This window comes from Tinamus guttatus, unplaced genomic scaffold, assembly GCF_059628265.1.
Source record: "Tinamus guttatus ecotype Peru unplaced genomic scaffold, ASM5962826v1 Tinamus_guttatus_pri_ptg000150l, whole genome shotgun sequence".
Classification (NCBI taxonomy): Eukaryota; Metazoa; Chordata; class Aves; order Tinamiformes; family Tinamidae; genus Tinamus; species Tinamus guttatus.
In genome coordinates, this window is record NW_028288684.1 from 4917975 (window position 1) to 4942865 (window position 24891).

General features: G+C 45.1%; 1 protein-coding gene across 2 annotated transcripts in view; it reads left to right on the forward strand.

Moving 5' to 3' along the window:
* Positions 1-401: 401 nt before the first annotated feature.
* Positions 402-24891, forward strand: part of STARD13 (StAR related lipid transfer domain containing 13) — a 138745-nt gene continuing 114255 nt past the window's right edge. The window contains exon 1 of one of the 2 annotated variants that reach the window (XM_088522218.1): positions 402-419. Coding sequence is in view for 1 of the 2 variants with exons in the window: in XM_010220805.2 (XP_010219107.2) it covers positions 24348-24516 (169 nt within the window). In the remaining variant the exon portion in view is untranslated. Of the gene's footprint in view, positions 420-24347; positions 24517-24891 lie in introns of those variants that run through there. The other variant, XM_010220805.2, reaches the window with a different exon arrangement.

Sequence of the window (24891 nt, forward strand, 5' to 3'; positions counted from 1 at the left end):
CCCCAGGTGGCGGCCGCCGCCCCGCGGCGGGGAAGGGGCGGGCGCGGGGGCACCCTGCGGGCGCCGGCGGCGCCGCGGCCGCGGGCGAGGAGGGCGCGCAGGGCGGCGCTCAGGTGGAGGGGCCGCCCGAGCGGCCGTGACGCGGCGCCGCTCGGCGCGGCGGGGCTGCCCCGCGGCCCCATGTGGCCGCCGCCGAAGCCGCGCGTCGCCGGCCAGGGGAGCCGCCGGCGGCGGCGCTGAGCGGGGCCGCGCGGGGCGGCATGCGGGGCGGCCGAGCATGAGCAGCCGCAGCAGCAGCAGCGGGCGCCGCGCCGCCGCCAAGCCGCAGCTGCGGAGGTCGCTCAGCGAGCAGCTGCGCGACTCCACGGCCAGAGCCTGGGAGCTGCTCTGGAGGAACGTCCGGGAGCGGCGCCTCGCAGGTCAGTGCCGCCGCGCCGCCACCTGCCGCGGGGCTGCGCGCGAGGGGTCGTGCGGGAATCCCCCTCGAGGAGGACCCCAGCTCCTCGGGGGGGAATAAGTGAATAAAGTTTTGCTTCACGTCAAGCACTTTTCCCCCCGTAGCTTCATGGCAGCAAATGTGGCCGCTGCGGCGTGACCGGCCTCGGGTGGATGGAGCCCAGGAGGTCGCCGCGGGGAGAACGGGGCGCTCGGCGCCTTCCTCCCGTCCTCGCGCGCAGGCTTCACCCCGGGACAGAGAGGTGCTGGGGAGATGCACCAAGATTTATGGGCAGGACCATGTGCGAAGAAGGCTCTTTTGCCAGCGCCGGGTCCCGCCGCCTGCCCCTGCAGCGGTGTTGGCGGCTCGGTGAGCTGGCTCGGTGACCTTGCTAGGGCGTCGTGGCGCGATGGAGTAGCGTTGAGGTGAACTGCGTGTAACGGACGTGCCCAACCTGTGTGTGCGGCGCAGGCGTTCATGTGTGCATGCAATTAAAGTAATGGGTATAAATTGCACAGTAATTTTTCAAAAATTAAAGTGGGGAGCTTCCATAATGAACTGCCAAGCCCGCTAATTTGGTGATGTTATGGTTACCCAAAATATGAATCTGTCTTCACACGTAATCTACTTATTCCTATATTAAAAATAAATGCAAGCAGACATTCAGCAAGATACTGTTCGCTATTTTTTTCTTTTTCGGTCAAAGACAACTATTGCTTGATTGAGCAAAGGACCTGGGCGGGCTGCCACGAAGCTGTAGCCAAGTTCTTGAAGTGCCTGTGGATTAAAATTGATGGAGTCTGACTTCTTAGTTAAGGTGGATAGAATACTGAAGTCCTGGGTTTAAGTTCTGCTGCAATATAAATGCGATTCGTAACATGCTGGTGAGGTTGTGATTTAGGTGCTCCTTAATTGAGTTATCTGACAGCCTAAGCAAATGTGTAAAATGTGTACAAATACCATCTGCTGAGTCCAAAGATGATCTGTTGTTCCAATGCTTTTACGTCTCTGGGATTTCAATCCTTGTTTATATACTTATTTATCTCACTGGCCTGTGTAGCTGCAGTGCACGTTTCCGTGCCTCTTCTTCCCAGCTTTCGCTCGTGCGAAGTCATGGATTTGACGCTGGGTTAAGTGTGTCATTACCTGCTGATTGCCGGCTTCTTTCCCATCGCAGTAAATCACATCTCCCTGATGGGTAGGTGTACAGCTCCCCTTCCTCCCAAGGCTGGCACTTGTGGTTCAGCCCTGAATGACAGTCAGAGCACAGTGTGACTGTTAACTGGTGTTTAAGAAGAATGACAGAGGAAAAGCAGTTTTAACTGTCAGTCTGCTGTCATATTCCACCCTTCATGCCAAGCGAAAGCTTATGATCAAATGGTGACTGTGATGACTGCTTTGCCGGCTCTTTACCCAATTACTCTTTCAGCCTACTTTACATTTTTGTCTATTTGTTTAGGTTTCAGACACCAGTTGCCTAACATATCCCCGTAGAGAAAGTAAGCACAAGGCACCCATTGCTTATTTTGCGAAATCATTCGGGTTGGACAGGTCCCTGGAAGCTCTCTGCTCCAGCCTCCCCAGCGCAGGGCAGCACCAGGCTGCTCGGGGCTTTCTGCAGATTTCCTTGGGAAGTTCGTCTGCATTCATGGTCCATGCACTGGAGGAAGGAGCAGCTCCCGTTTTCCCACGCGGACACGGCAGGGCTGTGGGTCCATGAGCTGGTGCGAGGAGCTGAACCTTGGCCAGAGCAAGAGAGCTGAGCCCTGGGGTGCCCAGCAGCTCTTAATCATCCCCCTCTTTCACTGACCTGGATTCTTTTTTTTTTTTTTTTTTTTGATAATTGAGCGTACCCACTGCGGTGACAAAAATGCCAGTCTTAGTTTTTCTGTGCTTTTTATACTTTTTGCAGCGGTAGCTTTTACTCCGGTTATGTTCTTGATATGCTTGCATTTTAAGTTAGAGTTTACGTTGAGTTAAAATTTATTAAGTTTAAATTTATTAATTCCTTTTCTAGCCTGCTTATTTTTGTGTCAGTTCCAGATTGGAAAAATAAATTAAGAAGTTAAAATGTTTCTAGTGCACTCATCCTCACTCCTAATCCTCACTCCTAATCCTCACTCCTAATCCTCATTGACTGCATTTTTAAAGAAATCCCCAGTGAACTGAGTTTTGGGGGCTTTTTTCTGGTAGCAGAATAGAGTAATTTAGGCCATGATGGAGGATCTGATTTCAACACACTGAAAGAACTGATCATGAAGCAAAGTTGGATTTTAACTCCATTGTGGGGGTGGGGCTTTATTGATCAGAAATATCATATAATACATCGCTTCTCAGTGGTGGTGTGGTTCTGAGCCACGAGGTAGTTACTGGAATCCACTGGTTTAGGAATTCGACTTACATATTTAACAGATTCTTTAAAAGTAATAACTATAAGGTGTTTCTGAGATCCCTGCTCAAATCATGATCGCCTGTCATAGTAAAGCACAACAAGCTATAGTTGTTATTTCCATTGTCTGTAACCGAAGAGTGCCACCCATTCTCTGGCATTGTTAGTTATTATATATTGCAAAATATATACTAAAATAACCTCAAGTTTTGAAGGTTGGTGCTTCACAGTCAGGGAAGGCCAGAGGAAAGGTTATCGCGTTGTTCAGTCCCCTTGCAGTGTAGTTTTGTCCTTCAGCAACGTGATTGCACCCTGTTTTATTTCCCCACTGATTTTTTCTGCCTCCTTCAGTGCATAAGGATGTGTTGATAAGATCCCCATTGCCTTCCTGAATCCTGGACCGAGTTCAGAATTTCATATTTCTTCAGGTGCTTTTCTACGGCGTGTCTGAGCGCTGTGTGTGAGTACTTCATACCATTAATGTTTTAAATGTATCCCTAATAGCTGCGAGCTCACATTGTTCCCGTTTTACAGATAGTCAACAGTGAGACTGAACTCAGGAGCATCAGTAACTTTGAGTTAGAACGTGAATCCTCACTTTTTTTGCTCCTTGTGTAACGCTTGGCTCTTCAAATTGCTGCTCTGGGTGACTCTGGCTGCAGAGGAGCTTCCCTCCTGCAAATCCGCTTCCCGGCTCTACCCGTCGGACGCTGAGGAAATAAGTAACTTGCAATTACTGGCCATCTGCTGCAGCGTGTGTGCAGAGCCTTGCTCAGCACCAGCGAGGCAGGGATAGAGCTCAGCTCCTAGGGCGCTGTTTTCTTGGCACAATCTCACAAACTGCTTTCTTTTCCTCCGCTCAGTCTCCCACCCTTTGCCACAGGAGTTAGAGAATCACTGGCTGAAATAATGAGATGCATTGCTAGATCCCAGGGCATCATGAGGATGGACATCCCCATATGGAAATGGGATCCTATGGAAATGCATGTGATGTCCTGATCATTAGCAGTGCATGTGGGACAGGCCCTCTCCCAGACTCACTCTCTCTCTGCACTCTGAAGCAACTACTTTGGTGTCATTTTGGGGAGGGATTTTTTGGGCCTGGGCTTCTTGGGTTTGGCCAGCTTCTACACAAGTGGATTTTGGCAACAAGTTTCCAGTGCTTTGCTCCAAGTGCCATTTTCAAAGATCTGTAAATTAACAAATTTGGGCAGTTTTTTTCAGTGCTTGACTAAAAGGCATCTTGATGCTACAGTGACTTTCCTTCATTGTGAAATTACAGTTTTACATTTCAAAGGATGAAGCACTAGTGTTTCTCAGTGATACAGCATTAAGATTTGCAATGGGACAACATATCATGGCTTAATTTTAGCTTGGAAATGGAGGGCCTGCAGCATCAAAAGTCAAACCAGAATCATGAATCGGGCCTTTGGCAAAGTCAAGTTTAGACTGGGCAATTAAGTTTTGCAGCCAGAATTGGGATTCTTAAGTGAAAGGGAAAAACTTAGTGTTTAAGTATCCTTAACTACTCAGAAAATTTTATACTTTTTTTTATACTTTTTATACTCTTTTGCAGCTACCGATATTTCTTCAACTCTGATCGAAATGCGTTGATGTCGGAGTTGGAAGTGAGTGTTAGCTGAAGTAGGCTGGAAAGAGGAGAATAATTTGTCCTGTTGAAGACACAGGAAGGTGTTGTAAGGCAGAAAGCAGTTACCACTGAGCTCAGAATTTGGCAGGGATATCAAGGCAATGCCCCTTCTCTGCTGTGAAGGAACCTGTGGTTTGTTTGTGGGTTGTGTTGCTGCTATTGAGTGCGAAGGATCAGACCTGGGTTCGTGTTTGCAAACCCAGGCCCTGGCACCCAGCTGGGGTGCGTTGATCCTGCGGGATTTGGAAGAGCAAGTGGCTCTTCAACTAGCAGACCCAGCCGCAGAGCCAGCCACCATGACATGAATTTTAGCATTTGGGTTGCGTGGGTGTGAAACCGAGACCAAGTCTATTTCTGAAGTCTAATTAAGGAAGCTTGAAGTGCTATGGGTACCCCATAGTTTTTAGATTTTAATTAAACTTGAGCATTTTTTCAAACGTCATTAGGCAACTTGTTTATGCATAATTTATCCCCCTTGAAGCTCCTAATTTCTGCTGTGTGATGTATCTATCATGAAACCCAAAGGAAATGAGCATACCTGGCTCCCAAGTCTCTTGGGAAGGACTCCTGAGCAATCCTGACATAAGGTGAACCTTGTCTGCTGCATCTTACTATCCTTATAGAGATTTATTCTTAATTAAGACCCTTTTGTACAGTGCGACCTTAGCAAGTTAGTCTAATTAAAGCAGTCCAGTAAAACACTTTTTTTTTTTTTAATATAATTTTTCAAGGCCCATTTTCATTAGGGATTATGAGAGATACATGTGTAAAATCTTGTGTTCGGCAGGCATACTCTTGTTTTCCTGGCACCAGAGAGTATAAGATGCCATTTCAAGGTGTGCAGATAAGACATCTATGTGTGAATTCCCCCTTCCCCTAGCCCCTCAATGGGAAAAGACTGCCTTTTGTCACAGAGGAACCTTATGAAGGATTTTCTTTATTCAGGATGGAGTGCTGCAGGGAAGAAAGAGAAAGACTTATGACTGGTTATAAAAAAATTATACTGATTGAGAAATTAGTCTTACTCATCTCACTAATTATAGTAGTTATGCTATATATTCTACATTAATGTTAGGACTTTTTTAAAGGTGAATTTAAAAAATATAGAGATTTTTTTCTTTACACACACATTATATCCATATTCTGTAATTTAGTTCTCCTTCCCTAGATGCTCCCTGAGGACCAGCAGTTTGAATCTGAAAAGGGGGCAGTGCCAGCAAAATGGCACCATTGTCAGCTCTGTTACTGCTGGGTTCTCATGGCCCTTGGGAACAAAAAGTTCATTGCAGAAATGCAGTTACCAACCTACCAATATGCTCGTCCTCACAAGCCTTTCTGTATTGCTGTGAGGCTGAGGAGGGGGGTGGTGGAGGACTCCTCACTGCCTCAAAATTCTTGTGATTTTCTCGTTTTCCCATGTAGCATCATGGGGAGTAACTCTGGGAAGTGTTGCACAGGCTCTGAAAGTGACAAGAAAATGCAACTTTTGCTTTTACAAGAATACATATTTTCGGTGTTTGAACAAGTTCTATCAGAGAACTATACCAGAAACTTTTCTTTCCCTAAGAGAAATTCAGTTTTGATTACTTAATTTCCAAGCAGTGTGAGATACAAACCCTGTAAGAAGCTCTGCTGATAAGATGGTAAACCATCACAACAAAAAGTTGTGATAATAGGAACAGATAGCATTTGGATTAGTCACTTTCTACATGAGAGTTATTTATAAAAGCTCCTTGATAAATCTTATTCTTGCTGTAGCTTTGCTGTTAATTTACAGGCACATTGATCTTTACAATACACCCATATTTTTTTTTCTGGAAAGCTCCTGCTTGTCCTTGTACATCTTTTGTTTTGTTTAGTTTTTATATTTTTGCTCCTGATTTCATATGGCTGCTTGAGCATCCACTGGGTTCTTTCAGTTCTCAGAAGATAAATATTTCTCCTTATTTCTGTCCATATACATACATGTCCCAGTTCTTTCCACCTGTAGGTATTTGCTGCCTGAAGACGGGAATGCTGATTCTGTGTCCGTAAACTTCTACAGAGGATTCCTGTAAGCACTGTGATTATTGCTGAGGCTTGCAGATCGGATCATATTTGAAACAAATACAGTAGTATTTTCCCAGAAGCAGAATATAAAATACCATGTTGTATAAGTTCCTATATCTTTAGATGGATGTGTTTACTGGCAGTCATATTTTTCTGTGAAATACTGGAGCTCATAGGGACTGGTGTAGCTATTAACTTACCTATCTGACATTAAACTGTAATGACATTTTTCCATTCCAAGATTGCTTCTTAATATCAGTCATGGAATGTTAAATTATGTATCTTCCATTCCTGAAAATCATAATTGTATGCTTTGGTTCTCAGTAATTTCCTATTGGGTATTTTTGTATTTACTGGTGTGACTTTCTAATCCACTTTTCATATCCCCATGCAACTGAATTTATTTATAATATAGCTCTGCCAGAACGTCTATATGGAGCAGTGCAATAAACTTCTAGCTCTCAAGTGAACACCCTGCTAATCTGCATCAGAACAGCCTCATTGGTGGCTGGCCAGGAAATTCCTAAGCAGAGGAAATTCTTGCATTCAGTAAGGCCTTGAAAACTGGACTGCTACTCTCCTGCTTTCCAAACTGCAGTAGGATGTGATTTTTAATTTAAGGAATCAGTGTTGGTTAGTGTAAGTCTCAATTTTGAAATGAATTTTTCTTTGAATGAAACAAGAAAATCTGTATGTTTTATAAAATGTCATAGGTTTAAGCTGGTCTCTTGAGTTTGGAGGAGTGGTACCTGTCTTACTAGTTAAAAATTACTTTGGGGGATGTTATCTTCAAGTAATACAGAACGTGCGATGACTTCTTTTGACTATTACAAGGTTAAAAATAAGTGATAGTGCAAGAGGCTCCTCCCCTGGCACTAGAGCATCCTTAAGAACACTTGGTGTTCTTTGCGTTACTGTAGTAAAGGAAAGCTAGTGCTTTAGTGTCTCTTTTGCCAGTCCTGTTTATGTTTCCTAACAGAAAAGGTTTTGGCAGCAAAACCATCTTGATGCAGCATGTGCTGCAAGTAGGCTCAGGGTGGACACATATAGACACACGTGCTGTAAGAGGCTGTTGTACAAGCAGGAACATGAGCATTGCACAGTAGCTGGTTCCCCAAACGCCAAACTCAAAGGCCATTTGAGTTAATTTAGTCAAGAGTTGCCTGTGAAATATTCTGCCAGGCTTTCCAGTAGAGGGCACTAATTTACACGCAGTCACATGAATCCGTGTGTGCATGTGTTATGCCCCGCAAAATACATGACACAAATACCATGTAGTTGTTGGATACAAATATCCAGCTTTATTAAGACAGTGAAATATTCAAGGCACACGGAGTCCATCAAGTACAGATTACCATCCATCCAATTTCTGTACTTTTGCAGCAGGCCTTAAGCATATCTAATGCCACTAGAATTAGTGTGCCCAGCTCACTACACTGAATCAAATATCTCCCCATGCCCAAAGGCAGCCCAACATCTGCCCTCGTTTTAGTGCTATAAAAACCACTGCCCGAGGGACTTGTGTTTTTTGCAGACACCTAAAGCAAGAAAACCACATCAACTAGTAAGTGTTAAGGATCCCAATGGGATCGGGTAGGATCCAGCATGGATGTAGCCCATCTCCTCCACGGGTTGCCTACAACAGTGTGGGCAAAGCACCACGGCATTGCTTGGCCTGCAGTCCTGGCATCGCTTCTGCGTGGATATATTTAGCAGAATGAGCATATATTTAGCAGAGTGAAAGTAGTCTGGATTTCACGGGAGGAAAAAAAATGAGAAGCTTGCAGCTAGTGTGCAAATCAAAGCTAAAACATAATTTCCCGCATATAAAGTGGTCAGAGTGAATTGTTGCATCAGGTAATTTCATTCCGATACTGATTTTTTTTCTGGTGCTGTTGAACAGTAAGTGCACAGAATTCTTTAGTGTCCTGAGGTGTTTACAGAGCCAGCAACTTACTGGAATATAGTGCAAGAGGAGGCCCCAGACCTCAAAATCAATCTGTTTCTTTAAACTGAAACAATTTGATTCCTAATCTTTGTCAAAGCTCTTACCATTAAAAAAAATATGCTAAGTTGAAAAAAATATTTAAACTGCAAGTGTTTCTCTAGCCTTATTGCCCAGACTGTCCTCTGAAAGGTGGCATGCAAACTCTCCTTTGTTTGAGGAGAGTGAATGACCTGAGTATATTATTTTCAAGAGTTTATGAGATTAGATTGCATCAGAATGTTTTCAGCTGAGCTGATACGGGGCAAAACATTTTAAGTGTGTTGGGCTTGAGAACTTTGGAAATTTTGACTGTCTGCACACTAAGATTTTAAGGATGAATATAGCAGCTTTTCAAAGTTGGGGGTTACCTGGGAGAGCCACCAAGGATGCAGCTGGCCACAGAAGTGGGTCAGGACCCTGAGGCATCGCAGGCCTGGCCCGTGAAAGGAGCCTTTGCCAAACGTGTGGTCAGGTGGGTAGAGTTCTGTGAATCCCCTTCACGTACGAGACTGCCCAAATTCTAGATCGTGCCTCTATGTGGCTGCACTGCAGGAATATCTTAGGGTCATTTCTGTAAATATTTTCAGAAGTCTGAACCTAAAGAAATTAAGTTCACTAAAATAGCTTTAATTCCATCAATATTTTGATAACTCTGCTTGTCACAGATCTAGGATAAAACAAGGAAAAACAGGTTCTCCTGTTGCTTGGGATAAATGAATTGCATTGGTGCTCCCGGGAAGCTAAGGAGCAAGTCTGAATCTGACCTAAAAGGAGCCTGAAATGCTTTTGTATTTGACCTTCTGTCACTGCAGTTTAGGAAGAAAATTGGGATTGCTGCCAGTTCCAGGAAGATGGTAGCTTGAGGGAAGGCCAAAGGAGTTAAATAAAAACTGCAGTGTTGCAAATGATACCTTCCTTAGTCAAAATACTCAATTTTTATACTTAGTAATGAGGAAAAGAGGAGAGGAGAGGAGAGGAGAGATGTTCCTAAAGATTTAGGAGCCACTTGCAACTGAATCATAGCCGAAGGGTCCCAGAAGTGTGTTGCAAACATATTAGAGTTTATTTTAGGTTCACTGCATGGCGGAGAGAGGGCCTGAGCATCTCTCTCTACATGCCACACTTAGGTTATTTTTAATGAAAATAACATTACTCCGGAAAAAGCACCTCTTCCTCCTCCTCTTCCTCTCCCTCCCCTCTTCCCCCATCAGAATGGCATGCTATTTAATAGGTTATCAAGAGGAATATTGTAAATTATTTGAGACTGAGTCTTTTCTGTCTTCTTAGGCATTTTTGCTTTTGCTTGTGCTAAGAGGTTTCTTTAACATAAGAACAGATTTTAGCTAGATCAGCCAGTTTTAAAGGGGAATTTCAGCGTTGGATTTGCAGTAAGAAGGAAACCTTTTTTATTTATGACATTGCAAAGACCACAGCTGGGAATGCAGCCATTAATAGACTCAAGCAGATGCATTCTGAAAAGTCCATGGACTATTCACACTCTTTTATAGCAAATATTTTGCAGCAATCCCAATTTGCAAATGGTGTTTCAGAAACAAATACAGAATTGTCTGTCTGGAGGCCCAAAACAGAAGAATCTTTAAAGTACTGTGGGTTTGAATGGCGAACAGACGGTTTTCGAGGGTGGGTATCATTATAGTTGCAGGGACTGAGGATTTTCAGCAACAGCTGGTACTACTCTTTTCAGGAAACAAAAATGTTTTCCATTTACAGAAGTCACTAAGAGAAAGCAATGGCCCATCTTCAGGCTAGCTCTCTGAATAAAGTAGCTGAAATAGAACAAAATGATACAAGATGGGCAAGTACTAGAGGATTTGGTAGAGTTGTGAGAAAACTGAAGGGAGGAAGGTTGCTAGAGCCGGTGACCCAGATCATGTCCGTTCAAGGAGAGCCAGTGCAGAGCACACAGGGTTTCCCTTTTTTTTTTTTTTTTCTTTTTTTTCAGACTGTGATTTGTAGTTTTAAAACTTACCTGAATATCACTCTCTTTCTGGTGTCATGGGAAGGTAAAAATGGCAACAGATTCTTCTTTTCCAGATCATTTATTACTTCATTCATCTGCACCAAATCTGCTATTATTTGTCTCTGTCAAGATTTCCAAAGCCCTATATGGCATTAAACAGCTACCTTTGAACGGACCAGGAAATTATATGACCAAAAAGCCCCAATCAGCTTTCAAAATGTCAGTAATCAAAATTAAAATACATAATTTGACATTCGTCCTCTGAACCTTTATATTAATTTTTGCCACATGTTGGGTTTTTGGCTGGGCTGGGCTGTTTGGCTTTTGCCCAGTTTCTTTCCTGGGAAGAACACCTAAAACTTCCTAATCACTTAAAGACTAGGACCAAGTTTTTCTTCCAGTTACACCAGTCAAAATACAGAGCAACTCCTCCCACATCAGCAGAAACACTCTGGATTCTGATATAATGATGGCTTTTATCAGGCTGGTTTGACTCACTCCATCACCACTGAAAATAATGTTGCTTTAGCTCACCGAGAACCAGAAACATGTTCATGCATCAACTTGGCAAATGCAGATTTTGGGAATTACAGGAGCTCTCCTATAACCGTGGTGGAAAGTTCCAAGTGCTTTTATTTCAGAACAAAGCTGCTGATTTTATTATGGTCTTAATTCAGCAGAGCACTTACATACAATATAAATTTCAACCCATAGTTAAGTGTTCAGTGCAGTTGGGAGGGCTCGTAAGCTGTGCTGTTACATCTAACATCTAAACCAGCAATATATTCCTTTTTAAAAATCTGATCTCTGAAATCAGTGCACTTGGATGCTTGAGAGTTCATCAGAAACAGGAAGGCACCAGAAGATACATATTTCTGATATATATAAGAAAGCTGAGGATATTATACCTAATAGGATTCAAATAGATACCAAATACATTTTAGAACCTAGTTTAGAGAAGGACACTGGAAAGTAAGATTGATTCTGAAACATCTGGTTTGTTTGTTTGTTTGTTTTTTCTTTTTAAGAAACATAAAAATATGTAATTATCAAACTGCCTGAGCTGTTTCCTTTGAATGCATCCCAAACAGCAAGGACAGCAGGACAAGTGTTATCAAGCCAAGGCATATATGATAATCCCAGCATGGCAGCGTTTTAAAGAAACTAACAAATGCAGAAGGATTATAAAACAGCTGGGATGAATTCGAGGTAGGAACCCGAGAATGCACAGAGCTATTTTAAATCTCTGGATTCTAGGTCACAACAGAAGCTTCTATTCAGAGCCCTCACTCTTTCGCTCCTTCATGTTGCTTTCGCTTAGGAAGGATCATGACTTTTAGAGCATTGGAACAATTATCTCTTCTTTTATGGAAGGGATCAGTAGGTGCAGTTGTTAGCGGGCTTGAAAATGGGAATAAGTTTATTGCTGTGACAGATCAGGCAACATATGGAAGGAAATAAGGCAGTCTCTAGAGACAGATTAAGTTTTTGCCAAGGCATTTTATTGAAATTTTTGAAAGTAAACAGGTCATTAATTGGGTCCAGATTTAGCTACTGCAAACAGTGCAAAGATGTTGCAAACCACATGCTTTCCCCTATTTCTTTTTACAAATCTTTCTATTTATGGATGCTCCTGCTTCATGACTTATTTCTTTAATAGAGTGCATTGTTTTACGCCGGAAGTCTCATCTCGGAATTATTTTTGCCAGTAGATGCCTGAGTAAAAGGTACATGTCCACACAGCTACGTGGAAGAATCAGTCAGGAAGAATACAGTAAGTAGGAAATAATTAGTAACTAAAACTTGTGTAAATTGGTCCTTTTCATCTTAGTATAGTAAAGCAGAAAAGTTGTGCAGTCAGTTGTCTTCTATAAAGTTAGCAGTTAATTCTCTGCTGGACTCATTGGCATGTAGCAGTTCTGAGGCCTTCTCTACGAAGACCGTGCTTGTGTAACGATGGAAGCAAACACACCAGTTCCAAGAACAACATCCTAAACATCGCCTTGCCAGTGAAAACGTGAATGCAGAATATAGGAACGTTTCACTGGCGTGTCCAAGGTGTGTAACAGGTGATGAGCACATCCACTAATCACAGAATCACAGAATGGCTGAGGCTGGAAGGCACCTCTAGAGATCATCTAGTCCAGCCCCCCTGCTCCAGCAGGGACACCCAGAGCACGTGGCACAGGGTGGCATCCAGGCGAGTTTGGAAGATCTCCAGAGAAGGAGACTCCACAACCTCTTTGGGCAGCTTGTCCCAGTGCTCTGTCACCCTCATAGGGAAGAGTTTCTTCTTTATCTGTCTCTCAACCCTGTTGAAACACTCTTTACACTTACACTTTCCTAGACAGATCAAGGCCAGGCCCAAGATGGGGAATGTAGCAGCCAGGTCAGCTAAATTGTTCTACAGAGAGACAGAAATCCACAAGAGAAGACTCTTCACTCCATTCCCACTTAGGTTTCTGTTGCTGGATGTAGAGCTATTATGTTGTGCTCGAACCACGCTGCCTTGAGTTGTGTTACAAATAACAGACAAGTGACATTTATCTGCCCTGACACATAAACAAGGAGTATAGTAGGGATGTCGTCCAAAAGCACTGAGTGAGTCGCTAGGTTCTCCACAATCAGGATAGAAATGATAACGTTCAGAGGCAAGTCCTGTCTTTCTTAAATGGGTGCCTGAGACAGGTGGGATGAATTGTCCTCAGGTGCTGCTAATTTCTGTCCATAAACCTCCCCAAAGTGACAGCACCAAAGATGTGTCTGTGTCAGTGACAGGTGGGGGAAAAAAGCCACCTCTTCAGCTGCCACCTGTGTGTATTTGATATGGAAATCAGTGAGACAACCATTGCAGCGTTTAATTTTAGTGATAGTTGCTCGTAGCATTTGTGCCATCATTGTAAGATACCTGCTTGAGTAAGGAAAGCAGCAGATGGAGCTGACAAGCCCGCCTTGACTTCAGTGGCACTTACACGCTTAAAGGTACTGCTTCAAATGCCAGTCAGTATGTCCAAACCCTGCGTAAATGTATTTGCTTAGCTCTGCTTTTTGTATTTCCAGATAATTCTGGGATTCCAGATTTTGAATTACACATATTTAGAACTTATGCTGTATTTATTGTAATACAAATTGTGCGCCTTGATTTTTGTTCCCTGACTGCCTTAGCAAAGCAACAAGGGTAATGGCCATACAAATTTTGTAGTGCATATTTTAAAGTTCATTTTGAGGCTCCCTCTTCACTCAACTGTTCATTATCTATCTTTAAATAGCTACTGTGCTTGGTACAGGATCTGTGGTCAGTCTAGAAGTTCACCAGCCTCAGGCATTGTGTGCTTCGCAATAGGTGCTAGCGGGTGTTTAGGACAGTGTGTAAGAACATGGCAGATTTATGGAGTAGCCCCTCGGCTTGCAGGTTGCAGTAAATAATTCCCTGATGATGCTGTTAACAACGGTGCCAATTAGGAGCAGAGCAAGAGCAAGAGGGAGGTTTGTGATGTGGCCGTGTGTCCCAGCTGAGCTATTCCCGGGCCAGTGAGACACAACGTCTGTTTCCCATTTGGAATCTTTTGGAAACGTGTAATCCCTCACATCACAATCGCTATTTTAAAAGGCTATTTTCAAAACATTCGTAGGTGTCACAACCGGAATTGCATCCTTTAATGTGAGCTTTCACCAGTCTGAGCAAAGTTGGAACAAGTTTATTTTAAAAGCAATACAGGCTTATTAGTGGTTTGAAAGCAGAATGTTCAGAACTCCGTTTGTTTCTAATTTATCATACAATCTGTTTGTTTAGTAACATATTATGAACCAGTGACTCTATTATTTGTCGTAAGTTCCACAGCACATGAAGGGAGGAAATCTTAAAGACAGAAATGCATGAATCTCTGGTTCTTTTGCAATCCAAATACAGAGTACATATAAGGTGCTTTAAACCAGTTCTAATCTCAGCTACACAAGTGTAAATCCAGAACATTATAGATAATCACTGAGTTATGGTTCAGAAGAGAAGACCTCCATGAGTCAAATGGCTTGGAAAGATCTCCTTTAGAGCCCAGCTTTGCCTTAATTTCATGTTTTTGTAGCTGAGTTCAATTGAACAAGAAGAAAAAATCTACCAGCAACGTAAGCAGGACCAACCTTTTTCAAAGGTCAGGTGCAGTTTAAGTTCTGCAATTTTTAATTGCCCCATATGAGATACCTTGAAGAGATCTGATGTTCAGCCTGAGGAAATCAGCACTTCCAGGAAGTCAGGGCTTTGAAAGTGTCATGGAAAATCTACCCAGGATGAGTAGTTCCTTTTGAAGGCCTTGGCCAAGGAATTTTTCCAGTAAAACTACATTCCATAAACATGGAGCAACACCTTGAGTAGACAAGAGCAAATGAGGAACAGTGTGAGGCTGATTAGAAAGAAAGCTGGATATTCAGAAAGTGGGACAAGGAGGAAGGCTGGTGGAGTGACTTGATAGGTTTCCAGGACAAACAGAGTGTAGGCAGGAATATTTTCCATCAGGCTGGAACTGAGGTAGTAAAAAGAAATCCCTGCCTGGTATGGACCTCATCAATCAGCTCTCTTGGTCCGCGTGTTTTGAACCGAGGAGAAACCAGCAGAGAAAAGGAAGCCCTGGTAAGCGGCCGGTGGCAGAGGGAGGGGGACGTGCAAGGGCACGCGTGGGCGTCAGGGGTTGGGAGGTAGAGGCGGAGAGAGAGGATCCAGGGTAGGACAGCGGATAGAGGGAGGGAAGCCCTGCTGGAGACTGAGCTGCACAGTCTGCGTTGTGCTGCCCTTGAGGCTTTAGGCTCTCCGGTCCTTCCCACTCACTAAACGCAGTTTCCAAAGCAGAGCATTGGGAAGGTGAGGAGTGCTGTGGTGGCTGGTAAGGGAGCTCAGCGAAGCCCTCTCCTTTACAGGGCTCCTGCTCTTTGACTGGCTACCACTCTGCAAAAAAATAAACCCCACCTGCAGTGTGTTGGCCAGAATGGCGTTGTCAGGTTAGATGCATGAGCTCTACAGTGTGTCTATCGTGCATTGCAAACTGTGAGTGGAAAGGAGGAGATGTCTTTTGTAAAGTGCGAGGAAATACTGCTGCCAGAAATGGAGAGCTGAAGTTGGGCACAGAACAGCGGGCTTCAGGGAGACAGAAACCTGATGGGTGACTTGTCTCATTCATGAGCATCTATTTATATCCCACGTTGTTCCACTGCTGGTTTATTGTGGAAGGACTGCCATGGATTTTTTTTTTATCAAAAATATTATGATGCCTTTATACTTATAAATCTTTTGTCATAAAAAAAGAATAATTTGAGATTTTCTTTTTTCAGGGAGAATTAATCTACTGTACAGAATAACTGATGTAGGTCATGCTAAATTCTACCTCTGGGTGAGAGGTGAATGATATACGCATGTCCCTATTTCCTCAGCTTCTTTGTGTGTGAGATTGCTATTTGGGCACCAATATGCCAAAAATTATACAGCTAGGTAAGTGTGAGTGTGTTGCTCATCCTGGTTATTTCCTTGCTTCATCTTTGGTCTGATGGCCTTGGAGCGTGCTGAATATGTTGGTTGCCACAAGGCTGAACTCAGTTTGCTTTCTATGGAGATGGCAGAGGTGGAGGTGGATGTTGGCCCTGCTACTTGTCTGTTCTCCTAGAACTGTGTCCCACACAGCCTGAACTCTCTCCACTCATCAGGCAAAGCCTCAACTTTCCTGGGTCTGGGTAGAAGCCAAGTAACCAGTGAAGTGATAGTTTTGCTGCTCTTCTGCACTCCGCTGCCCCAGCCAAATGCCTCCATTGCCTCTACTGTGTGCCAGTTTTTTGGTGGGGATGGTTTGAAGAGTATAGAAATAAAGGAAATACTTCAGCTGAATGTTGGTTGGCAAAGTTATATGTTGGTTAATAAGTTCTTTATGGGCACTCTGCAAAGTAAATCTGTGTTAGGCTGCAGTCCAGCTTTTCTGTTAGTACATGTCGTGCATCACAGTTTTTATGCAGTTGATAATATCCAGTAATGTATTGGGAGGTCAGTGGCACTTGGCAAGTTTAGGCAACGGCCTTGTCATCTGCGGGAACCTGATGCAGGTGTACATTCATTTGGAGGAGCTTTTCTATTTTCCTCATACAGTTACACTGGACTCTTTTCTCCTTCCAGTATACTCGTCTTGCAAACAAGGAAAACAAAACTGCCTAGAAAGTTACATTTCTTTTTTCACATTCAGATAAAGAAATATTTAATAAATGCAAAGATCACTATTATCAGATAAGAAACTGATAGGAAACTGCAGAGACAGGTTGTATGTCTTCCCCAAAGTCTTCTAGTGAGTCCTGTGCCCTAATCATGCGAGCAACCTGCCTTGCTGCAGCAGGCAGTGAAATAATGTCATGGATATTCATGCTTTCAAGGGGGCTGGAGAATTTCTGAGGAAAGCATCCTTCATGTTCCCATGTGGCCCTGTTAGAAATAGCAGTGTTCCGGCGAATAAATGAGCAGTAACTGGCTGCTACTGCTCTGTATTATTTTTTGGGGAAGGAGGGGGGTGTTACAAAGTTCAGCTTTGTCCTTGTTTCTCTGACACAGATGCTCCAAACCCAGTAACCAAATTGTGAAAAAAGAATCTTTCTCTCTTATCCCTTTCACCACAGTGCTGCTGTGGTACCCTCAAAAGAAAATAAATACCAAAACCCTCACGTGAAGCCTGGGAGAAGGCAGGACCTCTGCTAGACAGCAGTGTTTGCCTGTGGCTCACAGTTAACACGAGCAGTAGGTCCGTACAGGGATTCAGGATATGTTTTGATAACATTAGAAAGTGTTTGGATAAACCGAGTTTATCCAAACACTTTCTAATGTTATCACTGTGTTATCCAAACACTTTGTTAGTGAGGCTGGGTGATAATCATGTATGTTAGCCCACCACTACCTAAATATATTTGCACAGTTCCTGTGGGGTTAGTTTTAGGAACTTGTGTATGGATTGAGCAGATGGAGTTGAGCTGAGGGTATGGAAGCCACTTTTAGCCTATTCCTGTCACGATGCTCCTGGAGCGCCCTGGCAGAGGGGCTCTGTCACCTGCAGTGTCGTTCCCTCTTGTGACCGCTATTTTGAACTCTATTTATTATCCTTCTTCTTTTTTTTTTTTCTTAATTTTCCGCTGAGAAACGCTGTCTTTATGGATTTCCCTGGGCAGGATGCTGACTATTCGTGGCTGCACTGGGGCACCAGGTGAGCGGTTCAGCCGGGGCCAGGGCCGTCTGTGTTCTCGTGCTGCCGTGGGCTGACTGAGGAAAAATGCTGTGGTTAAACCGGAGCAGGAGTGAGACCCTGAAGCCCAAACTAGCGTCCGGGGAGCGGAGCGGCCGCGCGACGGGGCGCGTGGGGCCGGCGGCAGCCTCGGCGCGGCCTGTTCCGCATCCCCGGCCGCAGGCCACAGCGGGGTTATTTTCATGCGCTCCTCACGGAGCAGCCCAGCTAAGGCGGCAGTTTTTAAACAGCACGTGGGGCGGGTGCCCCTGGTTTATGTGAGAGGAGAGAGCAGCCCCTCGCAGCCCGACCACAGGCCTGGCTCACCTCGTGCCTGCCAGCTCATAGCGAGAGCACCCGCCTGGGCTGCTCACCCGGGCCACGCGCTCGAGGGGCTGCTTCAGCCACTGTGTTAAGTAATAGTCCTTCACAGCTTTTTCTTTCATGAATTTTTCCTGATTGTTCTGCGTTTTTTTTGAATTCTCCCACCTCTTGTCATCCTTTGGCAAATGAGCTCCAAGCTTTATCTGTGCCTAATACAAAGAAATTTTTCTGTTCATTTGTTTGAACCTGCCCCATGGTCATTTCCCTTTGTGTTTCCTACTTCCTTAATTGTGAGAAAAGAACCCAGAATTACCGGGTGATGGGTCAACCTTTATAACAGCATAATGATGGTGTTTTGTTCTCAGTTACTTTTTCTACCAAGCTTTAAAATCCTTTTTCTTTTTTTCTTCTTCCCACTTCCCATAGTACCTGTATTGGCTTTTTCATAAATCTCTTCAAGATCTATTTCCTAGAGTGATTTTTTCCCACCCAAGTGCATATATCAGTGCTCAAAAACTACAGCTTTCATGCCTCTTACTCAATTACCTTGCATGTTTCCAACTGGCTTTTTGGAGACTCGCAGAATAATTTAGCATCATCACTAACTTTTGTCACCTTACCACACAGTCCCTTTAAAAAAATTACTGATGGATATAACAGGTCCTGGTGCTAATCTCTGTGGGATTCGGGGAACCACACATCACTGTGAAGCACAAGCAGAGTATTTGTTACTACTTTCGTTTCCTATCTTTTAAGCAGTCATTAAACCACAAGTGGCCTTTTCCTTTTTATCCCTGATAGCCAAGTTTTTCTAAAAAAAAATCTTTTGTTAGAGGATCTTTTTGGAAGCTTTTTAAAACTCCCAAAACATTGTATAAACAATATGATTGTTTGAAAACAAATTTCTTTTAAAAAACAGATTTTAGGCATTTATCTCTAAAGAAAAGAGACTAATTTTTCACCATTATATCGTATAAGTAGACTTTAGTAACTCTGTGCTTTGTTATAGATTGTTCCAGTTCTTCCACCATACATTATAGACTTTAGTTCTTTAACTTCCCTGTGAAACTGTTCTTAAAAACTGCACCATATTACTACTTTCCACTTGTCTCATGAGTTAAATCTCACCCCTGGTACCGTGGTAATTTCATATCTGATCTCCTTCAGGAGTTTGGTGTGACCTGCTCAGGCCTGAAGATTTGTCGCTATTCATTTTATTGGTTTGACATCCCTAAGTTCCTCCAAGGGAATTTGGATGGGAGGAATCAGTTCTGTTTTCATGCCATGACCTCATCTTCTTGGGTTTTTGCATTTGTCCTTATTCCTGCAAACGGGGGAACTTGTTTTGGTGCCAGGTGGGCCAGTTGTCAGCCTTCCTCCCCACCATCCTCTATGCCTGTAAATATATCACTCGTGCACTGAGCAGAGTGCACGGTCATGTCTAATCCTCTGCTTACAGTAGAGCTGCCTGCTGTGGTTTGGCCAGTCCACTAATGCTTTTATAATCAGGAGATACGTTTTATCGTGGTACTTCCACTAAACATGGGGTTCTTAAAATACAACTGGATAATCCTCTTACACTAGAACTGGGACACCAGAACAGGGGAAGGGGATATATTGAATCATTCAGAAGCCTCTTTCTCTGGTTTGAAATTTATCAATTTCCCTGGTTTGGAGTTTATCCAGGGTATCTCTAAGCTTCTCTTTCATGCAAAAGAGAAAAAGCAGTGTTTAACAGTACTCATTTCTCAAAACTCGCTATCAGTTGACGTAGCAGCTGACTTGCCTCCAAAACACATCAGTCTGGGGCTTTCCAATTCAACAATCTCTGTCGCAGCACAGTGCAGCCTTTTCCACCCTGCTTCCCAGCCGTGCTGGAGCCCTCTGCAAACTCCTCTCCTTTTGCCCCGCTGCGATTTGTGTCCTGCCGCGGAGCAGCCTTGGAGCCTCGGGGCGAACGGGGAGACGGAGCGAAGCCTTTCATTGCCACATGCAGTGTCGTCTGCAGCCTGCATGAACCCCCTCAGCTCCCAGAGGAGTGCCGGGGTTTAAACATAAAACAGTTCTCCTAAGTATTAGGAGTGAACTGCTGCTTTTAAAAATCCCCCCCACGGAAATAGGATTCACGGCCTGTGGACTAAGGGAACCCCTCATGACAAGCACAGCTTTGAGCTCTGCCACAAATGACGTTTTTCCCTTCCTAAATTTGAGGAAGGAGGTATTGCCTGCTGGCCATGGATGAAGTGCCCTGCAGGCATCTGCCAAGGCAGAAATAGGTAAGAAATTGTGTAGGATAGCCTAGTTACCACTAAAATCCAAGAATGAAATATTCTTCAGCAGAACTACAGAAGGGAATCCAGAGATCAACCTGTTAAAATGAGGAGCCTGATTTTATTTTTTTTTTTCTGTGACTTGAAAACAGGGTTTCCGGCTTCTTATTGCTACATGTCATTAATGTTAATAACACCTGTGCCACTCCAGTGACTGGGAAACATGTTGTTGTCACAGCACTAGTGCTTCCAAATGAAGAGAAACCATCGAGTTGACATTTAGTCTTAGATGCGATATAGCCAGATAAGTGTGACTAACAATAAAAGGGAAATGGGTCAGAGCCGTAAGATCAAGTGTCTGATTAGTGTGTGAGGACTGTAGGTTAAATACAAGCCAAAAGAGCTGTATGTCGTGTACAATGTCATGAACCTATCTCACAGCTAATTAGAAGGGGTATATTATTTAAAAAATTGAGCTCTATTATATGTGTGGATAGAAATGGGAAAGTACCATTTATCTCAGTTTCCCCTATGCTGCAGTATTGTTTCATGTGGAATAGTGTTATTCTAAAGTCAGACTGGAAGCTGATGTACAACCTCTCAGTCATTTTATTCAGAAAAGCTGGTTGTAAGTAAGTGGATATCAGATAAACTTTAGAGTTTCTACAATATCTTCTGCTGTTTTCTCCATCTTATTATGGAATCTTGCTTTCAGGAAAATGGAAGCGGATCTAAAGTATTACCTATGAGCCTGTGGTATGTGTGAGTAGCCCTGGGGACAGGCTTTTTCTGCAAATAGTTCACTCTCTCCCCCTCACCCCGAAAGCAATTTCCATGATAAAAGGAGGAAGAGAAACATAAAAACTAATGAACAAGAAGTCAGATACTCAGGCCCACCTGTGCAAAGTGCACGTCCTTGCGCGGGTGGTGCCGGTTTCACGGCTGCTCAAGCCCTGTGCTGGTTTCGGCAGCGCTGTGCTGCGCTAAGGCGCCGTTCGGGAAAGCTTCCCGCTCTCCCAGAGAGTCCCATCAAATTAGCGCTGCCTCTGGCAGATGCCTGGCTGTGACACGGAGGCATAAGTAAGCTCTAATTGCAAATGCAGCTATTTCCGATTCCGATTAAAAAAAATACAGGTTTCAGATGCCCTCTTTATGAAAGGGCCTGTGTTCTGACATGGATCCATCGCAACCCGGGCGGACGAAGCTCAGCTCTCCCTCGCAGCCTGGGCTGCTGCTGTAGCAGGTAGATGTTCCCAGGTGGCCTTCGCGGAGAAGCTGCAGCAGTTACTGCTGTTGGAAGAGCCCTGTGTTACTCTGTGAAGTTTTCCAGACTCCCTGCGCAGAGTTTAAGCGGGAACATCAATGAGGTGTCTTGCACAGTGCTAAGAGCTCAGGCTTCTGCAGGACTTCTCATTGGAAAGATTGGTGGCCACAGGCGTTTGCATGTTTGAAAGTCAACAGTGAGTGGTGAGGTAGTCATCGAACAAGGAGACAGTCATTTCTAAAGTATGTAACAAGGACTTCTCCCTTGCACACAAATAGACATATAGGAGCTTTAAAATGAGCCCTGAAAGAGCAGTTAACTCTTGTTGTTTCTTGTTTTATTTGACTACTATGCAAGTGCTGGATCCTTGCCAAAGAATTCAGCGTCGGAAGAGGCAGCGCTCGGCAGCGCTGCACGAGGAGCAGCAGCCGTGCAGGGGGACAGTGTCGTGCCCTGGGGGCCAGCGCTGCCTCGCAGGGGATGCTGCTCCTGCTGCCCTGGGGCCCGGGTGACGGGCGGCTCCGCGAGGGGCCGGCGCGGCACCAGCGTCGCTGCAACGCGAGGGCACGACCGGGCAAGGGCACAGCCGGGCTCGGGCACGACCGGGCTCAGCTCTGGCTCATCCCTTGGCTCAGGCTGTCACCTTAGAATCATAGAATCATTAAGGTTGGAAAGGACCTCTAGAGGTCATCTAGTCCAACCCCCCTGCACACGCAGGGTCACCCAGAGCACTGTGCCCAAGCGGCTTTTGAAGATCTCCAGAGAAGGAGACTCCACAACCTCTCTGGGCAGCCTGTTCCAGGGCTCTGTCACCCTCACTGTTAAGAAGTTTTTCCTTAAGTTCCTGTGGAACTTTTGGTGCTTAGTTTTCGGGTTATTTTTTTTGTCTGTCTTTTTAAGCATTGCATTTCTGTTCAACTGGTTCCAAGCCTGCAGAAGTGTTGCAAGGAGCAATGCAGAACCCCATCAATTGAAAAAAAATACGTGTTTTCCAAAAGAAAAACTCCAGGTGAAAATTCAAAGTGAGTGGTATGAAATGTTAATTGCTTTTTGCAATGGCATTTTGTAAGTAAAATTACATCAAAGAACTCCACGCCATAAGGAGTGGCTTACTCAAATAAGGAAATCTCCTAATAGTGGTAATGTTGCCTTGGATGAATATTGTTCCTGTAACGGACATTCAGGAGTCTCTGGGATATTTATTCTCCAAAGGACGGCAGGTGAGTGAGTGACTCACTGACTTTTCCCAGGTAGGACAGGCTGGGGTGGGATCCAGGATCATCCCTTCCCTCACTCGTCACATCCTGTCCCACTCGCGTCTCAGCTGCTCTCCTTCCTCTCATGTTCACACAGCAAAGGAGGAAAAAATGGGCGGTTCGTCTCCTCTGGCTGCAGATCACCAGAACATGACCAGGCCTTTTGGGGAGTAGAGACGGGACCGGTGCTACCTGCCTTGCTTTGGATTAAAAGTCACTCCTGTGGTGCCTGAGCCACACCGGGAAAGGCAGGCAGCAAGCGCAGAGCTGCTGGGATGGTGCTTCAAATTCCCAACACCCAGAATTATGCTGCCAGCAACCAGCATTACATGGAGACATGTGGTCGTGTTGTCCCAGGTGGAGCGCTCTCCAGGGGCGGGCAGAGCGAGGTGGAGGTGGCAGAGGTGCCAGCACGCTCCCTGGTAGGGATGCTGCTCCCTCGGGAGCCCCTGCTAGGGTTGGATAAGAATGCTGCTCCCTCAGGAGCTCCTGCTAGGGGTGGATAAGGATGCTGCTCCCTCGGGAGCTCCTGCTGGGCGTGTGCTGGCCAAAATACTGATATTTTAAAAAGTTTGGAAAAAATAATCGACTGACATGGCAGGGCGCTTTCCCTACTACTCAGTATATTTTCCGAATTTGCTGCCTAGATGCTGGTAAAAATGGCAAAGTTCTGCTTCCATGATAACGTGATAGCTGAAGAAATGACAGATTTTGCAAATGCAGTGGCTGATGTATGACACCAAGTAAAGGCAGATGCTCCCCTGTCTGCCAAGAACCCCAAGGTGGTTCTGCCCCAAGGCTGGGCAGCCTGAGGAGTGGACATCCTCTCCAGCCTCTTCCCTCCTTCCACACTGCAGGCAGTTCCCCAAAAGCCATTATCAGGGTATTTGGGTTTTGTTTACTACCGCTGCGTGCCTGCTGCTAAGCGATTACTTTTTTCCCTTTGGAAGGGCGTCATTTGTTCCAGTGCTCCTTGCGCTGTGGCTTCGGGATTCAGACAGCCCATCCCTACGCGGCCGTTTTCTTGGCAAACGGCAGGACGGTTTTTAGCAGATGAGCAAGGGCATCTTCTCAGGAGACGCGTAGGCAGCCGTGCGGCTGCAGGGGAGGAAAAGGTTTCCACCACCCCGCGTCACGACCCAAACAGGTATTCCGGAATGCCTCACTCCTTCTCCTCCCCGTTTCCCGGAGGGGCCCTTTGGAGCCGGTCGCGCGTCGGGGGCTCCGGGTCTCGCTCGACGCCGCGCGGGACGGCGGCTGCTGGCAGCCTCCGCGCCCCGGCTCCGCGCAGGCACTTTCCCAGACTGTACCGGGAGCGATTGGCCCTCTCGGATCATGTGGGAGCAGCTGGAATCCTGAGTTGTAGCTTTTGGCACTCCTTTCTCTTTTAAAGCGCCTGCTCCTTTCAGCTCCCTGGGGCTTGTTGCCTCCCTCCTCTCACTACCCTGATTATAATCTGGAATAGCCATCCAGGAGAGCGGAGGAGCCACTTTAAAGGAGCAGGGATGTTGAAGCAGGTGTCCAGGACGCCCGGCACAGGCTGCTACTATCTCAACTCCGTGTCACCTGAGGGCCAGGAGATGTACGTGCGATTCGATCAGACGGCCAGGCGCCCTCCCTACAGGATGAGCAGGATTCTCGCACGTCACCAGCTGCTGACGAAAATCCAGCAAGGTGAGTTACTGGCAGCAGCTCTTAGCAGCCTGTCCCTGTTGCAGTGTCTCTGCAGGGCCACGTTTGCAAACCTGAACATGTTTCCGTTCCTGCACTTCCAGACTTTTTCCTTTCTGCGTTCTGAACGGTTCTGACTACAACCCTACTTGGAAAAGGTCCCTCATAACTTTATGCTTCTATGCAGTGAACGTGTGCACATACACACAGAGACTGCAACAGTCTAGTGCCTGATTAGGCATTTATTAATATCCTTTAATTATAAACTAAGCGGTAGCTTGGGTGCTGAAGTTCCTCTTTGCTGCCTCGAACAGCAGCTGCTGACACACGTCTGTCCCTGCTGCTCCAGGTAAAATCTGCCTCAAGTGAGAGGCAGGG